General features: G+C 52.7%; 1 protein-coding gene across 1 annotated transcript in view; it reads right to left on the reverse strand.

Annotated features, from left to right (window-relative positions):
* The window catches only part of KSR1 (kinase suppressor of ras 1), a 72,385-nt gene that overhangs the window by 34,974 nt on the left and 24,930 nt on the right, over positions 1-12,481 (reverse strand). Inside the window, exon 2 of the mRNA XM_053275248.1 lies at positions 5,155-5,295. Coding sequence (XP_053131223.1) covers positions 5,155-5,295 — 141 coding nt within the window. The remainder of the gene's footprint in view (positions 1-5,154; positions 5,296-12,481) is intronic.

Below are 12,481 nucleotides of genomic sequence, written 5' to 3' on the forward strand. Positions count from 1 at the left end.
AGAAGGTTCCAAGTTCCCTCCCTGGCAGCATCTCTAAGATAGGACTGAGAGAGAGCCTTGCCTGCAACCTGGGAGAAGCCGCTGCCAGTCTGTGCAGACCATCCTGACCTGGATGGACCAAGGGTCTGACTCTATCTATCTATCTATCTATTCATACATTTCTATCCCGCTCTTCCTCCAAGGAGCCCAGAGCGGTGTACTACATAACACTACATACTTCGGTTCCTCCTCACAACAACCCTGTGAAGTAGGCTAGGCTGAGAGAGAAGTGACTGGCCCAGAGTCGCCAGAATATATGGCAGCTGCCTATGTTTGTAAGGTGGCTCCCTGTCTCCAAAGCGCACACAGTCTAAAAAAGCAACGGTCAGATAGACCCCAGCAAGAGGCCATGCTGTGCTGGGGATGGATAGGGCTCTGCTCAATAAAGAGAATCGCCCCTCCAAAAGGCCCCTCTTTTTGCACCGGTCACAGGGGACTGCAGAACAGTGAGGGAAACCCCCCACACACACACACTTCTTTTGGATGCCTTCAGTAATGAGCCAGCGGAAAGCCCCTCCTTGCAACCTGCGGAAAGGGGGAAACCAACTAACCAAGCCCCCAACAGGACCCCTCACCTCGGCATTCCCCTCCTGGGGAGGCTCCAGTCTCTCGATGAGCGCACCCCGGTCACGCCGGTCTCCAGGCGACCCAACGCTAAAAACAGACAGCCCAACTCGATTGACAAGAACCCCTGCCGCGCACGACGAGGGGGCGAGGCCAGCTCCGGCTTGGCTGGAAAGGAAGCAGCTCCCTTCCAAACCCGTCTCGGAAAGTCTGGCTGGAAAAGAGGCAGCAGGCGGCTGGCTAGTTCACATTGATTTGCTCGCACCGCCTGACAGGAGGAATCCCCGTCCCCAACACACACACGCCCAGGTTTCTTCCGAAATATCTGGGGGGCACCCAGACACACGGAGGCTGCTCTGGACTGGGGCTGCCACTTCTGAGTTGAACTACCCCCGAAGGGGTTTCCTCCTCGGAGGTCTGTTTTTGAGCGTAAGCCCCTCACCTCTGGGGAATAAGCACCAGGTTCAGAGACAGCACTAGATTAAAAATAACAGGTCCAAGCAGTCACCGTTTCAGCGGGGGGGGGGGCGTCAAACCTGGGTCCCCAGATGCGGCTGGAGGACGACAACTCCCATCAGCCCCAGCCACAGTGCGTGATGGGAGCTGTCGTCAACATCAGGGGGGCCCAGATTTGGGAACCTCCGAACAAAATTCACCTGCTGAGCATCTTTAGTCCATTGAACAGTTATTTAGGAACATCCGAACACAGGAAGCTGCCATATACCGAGTCAGACCCTTGGTCCATCTCGCTCAGTATTGTCTACCCAGACTGGCAGCGGCTTCTCCGAGGCTGCAGGCAGGATGCTGCCAAGGAGGGAACTTGGAACCTTCTGCGTGCAGATGCTCGTCCCAGAGCGGCCCCCTCCCCTAAAAGAAATACCTTACAGTGCTCACACATGGAGTCTTCCATTCAAAGGCAAACCAGGCTGGTTTACATTTGTGTGTGTGTGTGTCTGTCTCTCTCTCTCACACACACACACACACACACACACACACACACACACACACACACACCCCTCTACCATGTTTCTTACCCTCAAACCTCCTGTGGCAGGGATCCCCAAGCATTGCGGACTACAACATCCATCACCCCCAGCCAAAGCTCACTGCCGGTAGGGATGATGGGAGTCGTAATCCACAACATCTGGGGACCAGTGTCCCCTCTAACAGCGATTCCCAGATGTTGCTGACGACAACTCCCGTCCTCCCCAAGCAAAAGCCATTGCAGCTGGGGATCCTGGGAGCTGTAGTCGGCAACATCTGGGGATCCCTGTTAGAGGGGACACTCTCTGGGGACCCTTCTGACAGGCAACACTGGCTCCCAAGACGCTGCCGGACTACAATGACCATCACCCCACCCCACCCCCACGGCAGCCATGAACCCAGGGCTGAGCACCCTTGTCCCATAGCACTTCCAGGTTCCACAGCGCGGCCACACCTTGCTTGGGATTCTCCCTGTTTTTGCAATCGTGGAAAACCCTAGAGGAGAGGCCGGTGGCCGGCCCCTGACCTACCTCGGGCACCGCGCCCTCCGGGCAGAGGAGGCCTCTCACACTCGTCAGCGTGACCGGCTGGCCGCTGGCCGGCGCCTTCCCCGTGGCCCAGCTCCACAAACACTGCATCGTAGCCGCAGGAATCTCTTCCCCCGGACGCGAGGCTTTTACGAGCTGAGGCCGCCGCCCGCCTGGCTTCAAACGCAGCCTTTCGAGGTCCAGAGCCGAGCACCCCAGACCTCCGGACCGGCCAGAGCTCCCCTCGGGATGGGGAGCAGCGTCGCCAGGCAAAAGCCAGCCTCTCGACTGAGGACTGGAGGAGTCAGCAGATTTTTTAAATAGCAGCCAGCAGGCTATTTCTGAAGAGGGGGGCCGGGGGGCGGCCAGGGGCTTTCCAGCTTCCCTGCCTGTCGACCGGATTTATTTTTGGAATTGGCAGGGCAGCCGCGCGCGGCAGGCAAACAAAAGCACCCTGATCCGCATCAATCCGGGGGCGAGAGGAGAAGGGACCTGCAGCTTGGTGTGCTTGTTCTGGAAAAAAGGCCTTGATGGCCAGGCACTCTAAGCAGTCCCTGGGCATGGAACCACCCACCGTTTCTGGCTAGGGCCCCCTAGCCAAAGGCCCCCTTTTCCGGGGGTCACAGCCCGAGCAACCCCTCCCCCCATAGCAAACTGATTCACTTTTTTCCTTCTTCCGTGTTATCTTTCTCTTTGGAACGCCATCTCTCCCACGGGCAATTCCAAAGAACTCCCAATCCAGGAAAAAACCGTGGCCTGCCAGCAGTTTCCAAGGAGGTTCTTGGCTGCTTGGTCAGGATCCCCTTTCTGTGGGTGTGGGTTAGGGTGGGAAGGGAATCTGGGGAAATCCTTCAACCCAACAGGCCCTCTGTTTGCAAACAGGCTGGGAACGTCCTTTGCTGTTGTTCCACCCCCCACCCACTTCAGTTAGCATACTTGCAAGGCCTGACTGATACAGGCAACAGAATGAGGGGGTAAGATCCTGAGACGGCTGAGTGAAGTGCCCCCCTTCCGGCTGCAAAGCAGGTGAGGCTCTTTTGAATGCTCCACCATCGTGCAAGGCAAGCACCCACACACATCAGGCAGAAAGCGAGCAGCTCAGCTCAGACCCTGCCATGCTAGTCTTCTGCTTGCAGGGACTACAGCATGCCAGCTGCGTCCAAAATGACCTCGGAACAGTCACGCATATGCTGGTTCTCCAAGGGGGCAGGCAGGCAGTCTCTCCCAACCCTACCTGGAGATGTTTGCCAGGGAGTGAACCTGGGACCTTCTGCAGGGGAATATCTTTCAGTGCTCACAGGTAGGCACCCATCCAAATGCAAACCAAGGCATACCCTGCTTAGCAGAGGAGAGATTTTCATGCTTTACCCTGCATGGAGCTGCTGCCAGGGAGAGAACCTGGAGGCTTCTGCATGCAAAGCAGATGCCCTGGGGCATGTATTAAAATGAACGACAAGAAATGCCCACTGAAAAAGCCCTGTTTGCTTCCAAATGATTGGGGAATGCATTGAAATTCCATGTATGCATATGGGCCCTTTGGAAGAAGGAAGCTGCCAGATACCAAGTCAGACCCTTGCTTAATCTAACTCAGGATTGTCTACCCAGACTGGCAGCGGCTTCTCCCAGGTTGCAGGCTGGAGTCTCTCTCCCAGCCCTCTCTTGGAGATGCTGCCGCCAGGGAGGGACCCTGGAGAACCTTCTGCTCTTCCCAGAGCGGCTCCATTATCCCCTGAGGGGAATCTCTTCCAGTGCTGACACCTGGAGTCTCCCATTCAGATGCAAACCAGGGTGGATGCTGCTTAGCAAAGGGGGCAGGCCATGCTTGCTGCCACGACCCCAGCTCTCCTTTCCAGGTGCTGGGAAGCAGTCGGGAAACACAAGCTCAGGTGCCCCCTGGTCTGCCACTGTGGGAAAGAGAGTAGTCAATAGTCAAATCCATGGAGGACAAGTCTGTCAAGGGCTACTAGTCTGGTGGCTACAGGCCACCCTCCAGCCGAAGAGGCAAAACGCAGCTCAATACCAGCTGCAGGGGAGCAACAGCAGGAGAGAAAGAGAGGGCCTGCCCTCACTTCCTGCCTGTGGGTTTCTGGGAGGCATCTGGTGGGCCACTGTGGGAAACAGGAGGCTGGACTAGATGGGCTTCCTCAGGCCTGATCCAGCAGGGCTGTTCTGATGTTCTTCAAAGATGAAAACCGCTCCGGCACTTGGCTCACCAAGGTGTTTTTGCTTCCACGCCAACCTGTTGAGCGAGTTCTTAAAATGCTGCCCGACCCATCTGGTCTCCTGCATTTCCAAACTGCAGGGAGCTGATGCAACAAGGCACACGGTAGCCGATGCGAAGTCCTTGCCACACTTCTTAAAATAAGGAGAGCCACGCATAGAGTTGCCATGCCCTCGCCCCGGAATTTCGGGTTTCACCTAGATTTCTTTCTTTTTCTCTTTCTCTCTTTCTTTCTTTCAAGCTAACCTAACCCTAACCCTGAGGAGAATATCTCACAGTGTTCACACAGACTGTCTCCCATTCAATTGCAAATCCGGGTGGACCCTGCTTAGCCAAGGGCACAGTCGACTCTTCCCCAGCGGATCGGATTTCACCACACACAGGGATTTCTGCCAATTGTATGTGTTCTGTCTATTCGCAGAGTAATACATATGCCAACACCACCTTTGTCATGTGTTACTGGGCCAACTGTTTGGACAGGAACATCCTTGCAAAAACAGGTATTTAAATACATAATCAAACAGCTCGGATGGCGCCAATGTCAACATGAATGAGAGCGTCTACCTATTTTACTGGGTTGTCACATCTTTCCGACAGCATGGCAACCCCCTTTGGGGTAATTCAGGGGTCCCCCTTGTGCCTGGGGACGAGGAGCGTCTCAATGGCGTCCCAGATTGGAAATCCCCGGGGTTAATGCAGTAGAGACCACAATCCTTGCACTCTGAAGCAAGCCCCCTGGAGCTTACTCCCAAGGAAACACGCCCAGGATCGCCCTCGGCATTCCGACATGGATCTCGGCCGTCTCTCCTGTCTCCTTACCTGGATGATGTCCTTCCGCACGTTGACGAGATGCAGCCAGTCACTAAACCTCGGATAACTGTTCAGCTCGGCTGTCCGGGCATTCAGGGGGACATTGGCTTTGCACTGCAGCTGGATGCTGATATAGCGCACCAACTTCACCTGTGGAGCGTGGGAGAGGGGAAAGGTTACGTCATGTGGTAGCAAAGCCAGCTGAGAATCAATCAATCTCTCTCAATCACAATCTCTGCCTCGGGCCATTCTCGAAGAAGCTCGTCAGGACCCCTCTGACCCCCTGAAAACGTTTGCAAGCCATACAGAGAGAAGAGGCTGCTGGCAAGTTTCCCTGCCCTCAGCACCACTTTTAGAGCTTGGGCCTTACAAGGGGGCCTGGGCAAGGCAGCGTCTGGTGCCCCCGGCCCAAGGGGTTTCGGAGCCCTAGGCGAAGTTTGTCCTTGGTGACCGCCCCCCCCCCCCCCCGCAAGAAGAGCCGAGCCCCGACTTAAACCCCGCAGGTTGCCCATTCGTGAGATTGAACGACCGGCCACGTGGATGACCAGCCCGCGCTGGTTTGAAAGTAAAGTGCAAGAGAGCACCCGGTCTATTACGAGGGCAAAACTCCAACACTCCAGAGAGGAGAAGAGGCTGCTGTGAATTTGGAAATCCAGCCAAAGACCATTTCTGTTTGGAAATGGATGCCGAGGCAGGGAATTCACATTCAAGACAGGGGGTGAGGCTTATGAGACTCGGTGTTTACTGGGGGGGTGAGGTGAACAGAAGAACAGCCCTGCTGGATCAGGCCCAAGGTCTCTCTAGTCCAGCATTCTGTTCCACACAGTGGCCCACCAGAGGTCATTCATACCCCACTGGGCAGTACTTCAGGGGTGCAACACAAAGAAGGGAGAGGGAGAGAATAGCAGGCAGTGCAACCTTCTGGCACTGTATAGGTGCCCCCCAAGAACCAGCGCCATAGGCGGCACCCAGGTCAGACTGGTGGACCTAGGTCACCCCAGGGGCTGCGGTACCTTGGCATGTCCCCGGGGAGGCCTTTCGGTCAGTTAAGCATGTGCCGTACCTAGAAACACACACACCCCCGCTTTCCAGTCCAATGTTGATTCAGTGGGAAAGACACACCCAAGTCTGTATTAGCTCATGGCAGCAGGAAGTTGCCGTCACTGATAAAGAGTTCTCACACAGCTGGGATAACATCAAAATGGCATAATAATTAAAAACTAATAATAAGGCAGCCAGGGCGTGTGCGGGGGGGATGCATTTATTTATTCATTCATTCCATTTGTGTGTGTGTGTGTTTCCCCTAGTAACTGAGCAAAGAGGCACCTTTTTAAAGTGGTGATGCTGAGCAGCTGACCCTCTCCATCCCCAGCACAGCATCCCTCTAGTGCAGGCCTGCTCAACTTCGGCCCTCCTGCAGATGTTGGCCTACAATTCCCATAATCCCTGGCTATTGGCTGCTGTGGCTGAGAATTATGGGAGTTGTAGTCCAAAAACAGCTGGGGGGCCTAAGTTGAGCAGGCCTGCTCTAGTGGCTGTTCCTGGGGGATATATAAATATCCATCTTATTTGTATGTGTATTGCCTTCTCATCAGGTATTTGCTGTCAAGCTGGGCCACAGAAAAATCTCTCGGACCAACCCCAGGCTGTTTTGGATCATATAAACGTTCCGGGAGCCATCCCCTCAAAGCCATCTCCGTCTTAGCCTTTGAAGCTGGTGTGTCTGCCTTCCGGGGACGGGCGATGTGGCAGCCATGAGAAATCTCCCTGAAGGTTTCATTAACACAAAGCCAGAAGGCAAGAAGGCAAGCCATCCGCTTAGACAGCTTCCAGAAACTCACAAGCTGGGAGAGGAACATAAGAACGTAACAGCAGCCCTGCTGGATCAGGCCGAAGGAAGCCCATCTAGTCCAGCATCCTGTTCCATACAGTGGCCCAGCAGATGCCTTTGGATGGAAGCCTATAGGCAGCAGTTGAGGGCATGCCCTCCCTCCTGCTGTTGCTCCCCTGCAACTGATATTGAGAGGTGTCCTGCCTTTGAGGCTGGAGGTGGCCTTTAGCCCTCCGGCTAGTAGCCGATGATAGACCTCTCCTCCCTGAAGTGATCCAAACCCCTCTTCGAGCCATCCAGGTTGTTGACTGTCACCACATCTTGTGGCAGAGAGCTCCACAAGTTGATGATGCGTTGTGTGAAAAAGGACTTCCATTTGCTGGTTCTAGATTTCCCGGCAATCAATTTCATGGGATGACCCCTGGTTCTAGTGTTGTGTGAGAGGGAAAAGTATTTCCCTCGCTCCACTTCCTCCACACCGTGCATGATTTTATAGACCTCTATCGTGTCTCCCCGCAGTTGTCTTTTTTTCTGAACTAAAAGCCCCAGGTGTTGTAGCCTTGCCTCATAAGAAAGGTGCTCTAGGCCCCTGATCACCTTGGCTGCCCTCTTCTGCACCTTTTCCACTTCTACAATGCCCTTCTTAAGATATGGTGAACAGAATTGTATGCAGTACTCCAGGTGTGGCTGCACCATAGTTTTGTATAAGGGCATTACAGTATTAGCCGTTTTATTTTCAGTCCCCTTCCTAATGACCCCTAGCATGGAATTGGCCTTTTTCACAGCTGGTTTTTCACAAGCACGTACATGACGCTGACCCTGAGACAAGTCGCTGCTCCACTGAGCTCAGTATGGTCTACTCTGACAGGCAGCCGCTTTCCAGCTCTGCTAGCCACAAACTGAACCTTGAGCCTTCCACGTGTCTGCCATGGCAAATTCCCCCAACACGAGGGCCACTTTTCTTGAAAAGCAGAATTTGGAAGAATGGGTTTGTTTGTGCGAAATAAAGTCACACTTCCCGATGACCTACAGATACCAAATTTTGAATACACCATCCTGCCACTTAAATTAGATGAATGCACCACATTTCACACTGGAATGTGCTGGGGGGGAAGGTTTACATATTTATTTTTAATGATTTTAGCAGAAATTCTGTATATAATCATCACATATTACCCGTTAAACACTCAGTCAGATCAATAACTCCAAAACGACATCATACCCAAGAGAAGCAGATCTTTCTCATATTCATGTTTCCCATGATTCAAATGTACCGTGTGTGTGTGTGTGTGTGTGTGTGTGTGTGTGTGTGTGTGTGTGTGTGTGTAAATAAAACTAACTGAATGTCTGTTTCCTATGCATTCCCACACCCTTTGAGCTATCTGGACCAAACTTGGCAAAGTGACTTCCTAGGACCCTACGAGTAACAAGGGGTACCCGGGGACCCCAACAACCACCCCGCACAGACCGACAGACAGACGTTGTATATACCATAGTGGGTATGGCCAGAAAAGCCCGTGCAACGCCTGGGTACTGAAAGCGAGTTATGCAAGAAAATGAATAATGCTTGAAGTTAAAATCCTACAAATTTCAAACTGCTCTTTCACTTTGCTTTTGCAAACACCTTCATAAAACATTCTATGACATATTTAATTGCTTGAACTTCCCTGTAAGTATCATCTACACAAATTGACTTTGCCCAGTCAACAACTGTAATTAAGTAATTAATTAATGATAATGATAATAGTAATATGATATCTATAATAATAACAGCAACAACACTGATGATAAAATCCAGCCATCCCAGGTCCTTGGGAAGGACTCGATGTCTGGATAAAACAAACAGTCAATAATACCTGTCTGACTGTGTAAATAATAATAATAATAATAATAATAAGTGGAAAATCAAACATCACCAAGACCTGGCAATGGCTTAAGAATGACAACTTGAAGAAAGAAACAGAGGGTTTAATACTGGCTGCACAAGAACAGGCACTAAGAACAAATGCAATAAGAGCCAAAGTCGAAAAATCCACAACAAACAGCAAGTGCCGCCTTTGTAAAGAAGCAGATGAAACAGTGGACCACCTAATCAGATGTTGTAAAAAGACCGCACAGACTGACTACAAACAAAGGCATGACAAGGTAGCAGGGATGATGCGCTGGAACATCTGCAAAAAATACAAGCTACCTGTAGCCAAAAATTGGAGGGACCATAAAACTGAAGAAGTGGTAGAAAATGAAGATGCAAAAATATTATGGGACTTCCGACTACAAACAGACAAACATCTGCCACACAAGACCAAAACAATTCCAGTGGTAATTGGCGCCCTGGGTGCAGTTCCAAAAGACCTTGAAGAGCACCTCAACACCATCGGGGCCACAGAAATCACCACCAGCCAACTACAAAAAGCAGCTTTACTGGGAACAGCCTATATTCTGCGACGATATCTAGAATAACAGCAACAACATTGACAATAAAATCCAGCCATCCCAGGTCCTTGGGAAGGACTCGATGTCTGGATAAAACAAACCAGTCAATAACACCTGTCTGACTGTGTAAAGAAAGAAAGAAAGAAAGAAAGAAAAAGAAAAAAAGAATTTTGTTTGGCTCTGAGTCAGGGTTTGAGTGCCACGGGCAGGCAAGCTGTTATTTATTTTAATCACCAGGGGACAATTTTGGATGCTCTACCTCTCAGAGCCCAACTTTGACCAGGAGGCAGCAGTTCCGAAGGGCAGATGGTCTCCATCACCTCACCCCTTTCCCCGCAGCATTCCTCTTCCCTGCCCCACACAGCCCCAAACTCCCATGGCCTGTGTGCGGCTCTCTCTCTTCCTTTTTTTGCACAAGCAGCAAAGCTGAGTAAAGCTGCTGGTCTCTGGGGGCAGGAGAAGCTTTCTCACTTCCCACACAGGAACTTGCTCAGGTCTCTGAACAGCTTGACGGAATTTTAATGGGGCTTTTTGGCTTTTTGGTGAAGGGCTGGCGAGGGAAGGGGAAGAAAGATTTCTGATCAGATGCAGCTGAAAGCCAGATAGATTCCAAGCCAGCAGTAGCAAGAGCAAACAAGACGCGGCTGAGTCAAGGCAAACCGCACCTTACACAAATTGTGCGGCTTCCACGAGATGAGCGATTGCCAAGCACTACGAAAACCACACACACAAAACCCACAGAGAGCATTCACTCCACATCCTGTTTCCCACAGTGGCCCAAAAGATGCTTCCAGGAAGCCCAGAAGGAGCAACGCACGCTCCTGTTTGCCCCCAGCTGCAACTGGCAGCCAGAGGTAGACTGCTTCTGAAGATAGAGGCTCCATTTCACTACCATGGTAAATTGCCCTAGACAGACCTCTCTCCTCCACAAAAGGCAGACAAAAGGATCCTGTCTAACCCCTTCCAAAGGCATCTAAGCTAGGGGCCTTCACAGCACCGCTGAGTTCCAGAAACTCACTATGGCGCTTTCCAGATTAACCCCTACAACAGTGTCACAACATCGCTGCTAAGTGTGCTTCCAGACTCCCTGTGTTGTGACACCGCAATCCCTATGCCGTCAGCAGGGTGCCTTTCAGATGCTTCGTTTCAGATTTTATTGCTGCAATTCAGTGCTATAACGCTGTATGTCCATTGCAAAAAAAGTAGCTGCATTTTCCTGTTGTAGGGACATTTTCCCATTGTAGATTCTGGGGATTGCTTTCAGTTTGACCCTGCCAAGCCAAAGCATTTTACCCCAGTTGTAGGGGTTAATCTGGCAAGTGCCTGTGTGAATCTTCTTTTGCTTCTCCTGAATATACACCCAACTGAACTCACTGAATGACCCCGAGTATCACAGAAAAGGGGAGGGCAACCCCCCATCTCTCTCTACTTTTTTCATACCACCTAGAATTAAAATAAGGATTTAGGAAGCTGCCTTATACTGAGTCAGACCTTTCGTCCCTCTGCCTCAGCATCGTCTGCACTGACTGGCAGCGGTTCTCCAGGGTTTCAGACAGGAGTCTTTCCCAGCCCTACCTGGAGATGCGGCAGGGGAGTGAAAGCAGATGCTCTGCAAGTGAAATACAGCCTCAGCCCCCCCCCAACCCGAGAGCAAGCCCCCCTTCTTTCTCCCCATGCTAATTCCCGCCCCGCCCCCACCCATCTGCAAAGCGACGCAAGCGGCTCTCGAACACAGATCTCAGCCACCCAAGGCCGGCTCGCTCTCGCTCTCCCTCTGCCAAAGGCTTCCGCACCTGCACCAGCCAGGGGGGGTGTTCAGGCACGCCCAGATGGGACGGCGCGTGCAGGCACCCAACCTCCGGCGGCACACATCCGAAGCAGCCTCCAAGGCGATTCCAAACCCCCGGTGGCCCCCCCCGGCACCTGGCCCTGGCCAGCCTCCAAGGCGGCCGGATTTTCAAGTTTCCCTTTCCAGTGAAACTGCTTTCGGCTGAAACCTCTTATCGCTTTCCGGCTCTCTGTCGCTCTGTGGGCAGCCGAGGAGGCAGCTTGAGGCAATGGAAACCTTTCGCTGGAAACCGGGACAGAGAGGCGGGACCCTGAGTCTGAACTCCCAAGCGTGGCATACGCCCTGGCTTGGCCAACAAGCTCAGTTCTGCCGGCACAGACTGGCAGCAGCAGATATGCGTCTCTCTCAACCCTATCTGGCGACGACGCTGCCAGGGATTGAACCCGGGACCTTCGGCGTGCAAAGAAGGGGCTAGAGATGTTCCTGAGGCACATATGCAGCTGCCTTATGAGTCTGGCTCTTGGTGCACCTAGCACAGTACTGTCTGCACTGGCTGGCAGCAGTTCTCCAAGGATTTGGGCAGGAGCCTCCCCCAGCCCTGACGCTGCCAGGGAGGGAACTGGGAACCTTATGCATGCAAGAATGCATGTGCTCTGAGCCACGGCCCCACCCCCTCAGGGGAATCTCTTCCAGTGCTCACACATGAGAGTCTCCCATCCAAATGCAAACCAGGGCTGGCCCTGCTTAGCAAAGGGGACAATTCACACTGGCTACCCCAAGACCAGCTCTCCTCCTAGACCAGCTTCGGCTGTGTTGCTCCAGATCGCAGGACTAGAACCGAGTGGGATTGAACTGACCAGGAAGCGGACTCGGGCTAGACCTTAGAAGGCATTTCCCCGGCGGCTTCCTTCAGCTGAAGCCACAACAAAAATCTTCCCCTCTTTAGGTGTTTGCCAAGGGTGGCTAGCTTCCTACTGTAATTTCAAGGGTGCAAAGTCCAGAGCCAACACGGCCTCTGCGACAAACTCCAAAAACGGCTTCAGAGGGGTTCTGGTGGCGGCGGCGGCAGCAGCAGCAGCAGCATTACAGCCAGTGACAGGAACTTCAGAAGCTGCCTTCTACCGAGTCAGACCCTTGGTCTGTCTCGCTCAGGATTGTCTACACGGACTGGCAGCGGCTTCTCCAAGGTTGCAGGCAGGAGTCTCTCTCAGCCCTTTCTTGGAGACGCTGCCAGGGAGGGAATTGGGAACCTTCTGCCTGCAAGCCTGCAGCTGCTCTTCCCA

This window comes from Hemicordylus capensis, chromosome 12 (genome assembly GCF_027244095.1).
Source record: "Hemicordylus capensis ecotype Gifberg chromosome 12, rHemCap1.1.pri, whole genome shotgun sequence".
NCBI lineage: Eukaryota > Metazoa > Chordata > Lepidosauria > Squamata > Cordylidae > Hemicordylus > Hemicordylus capensis.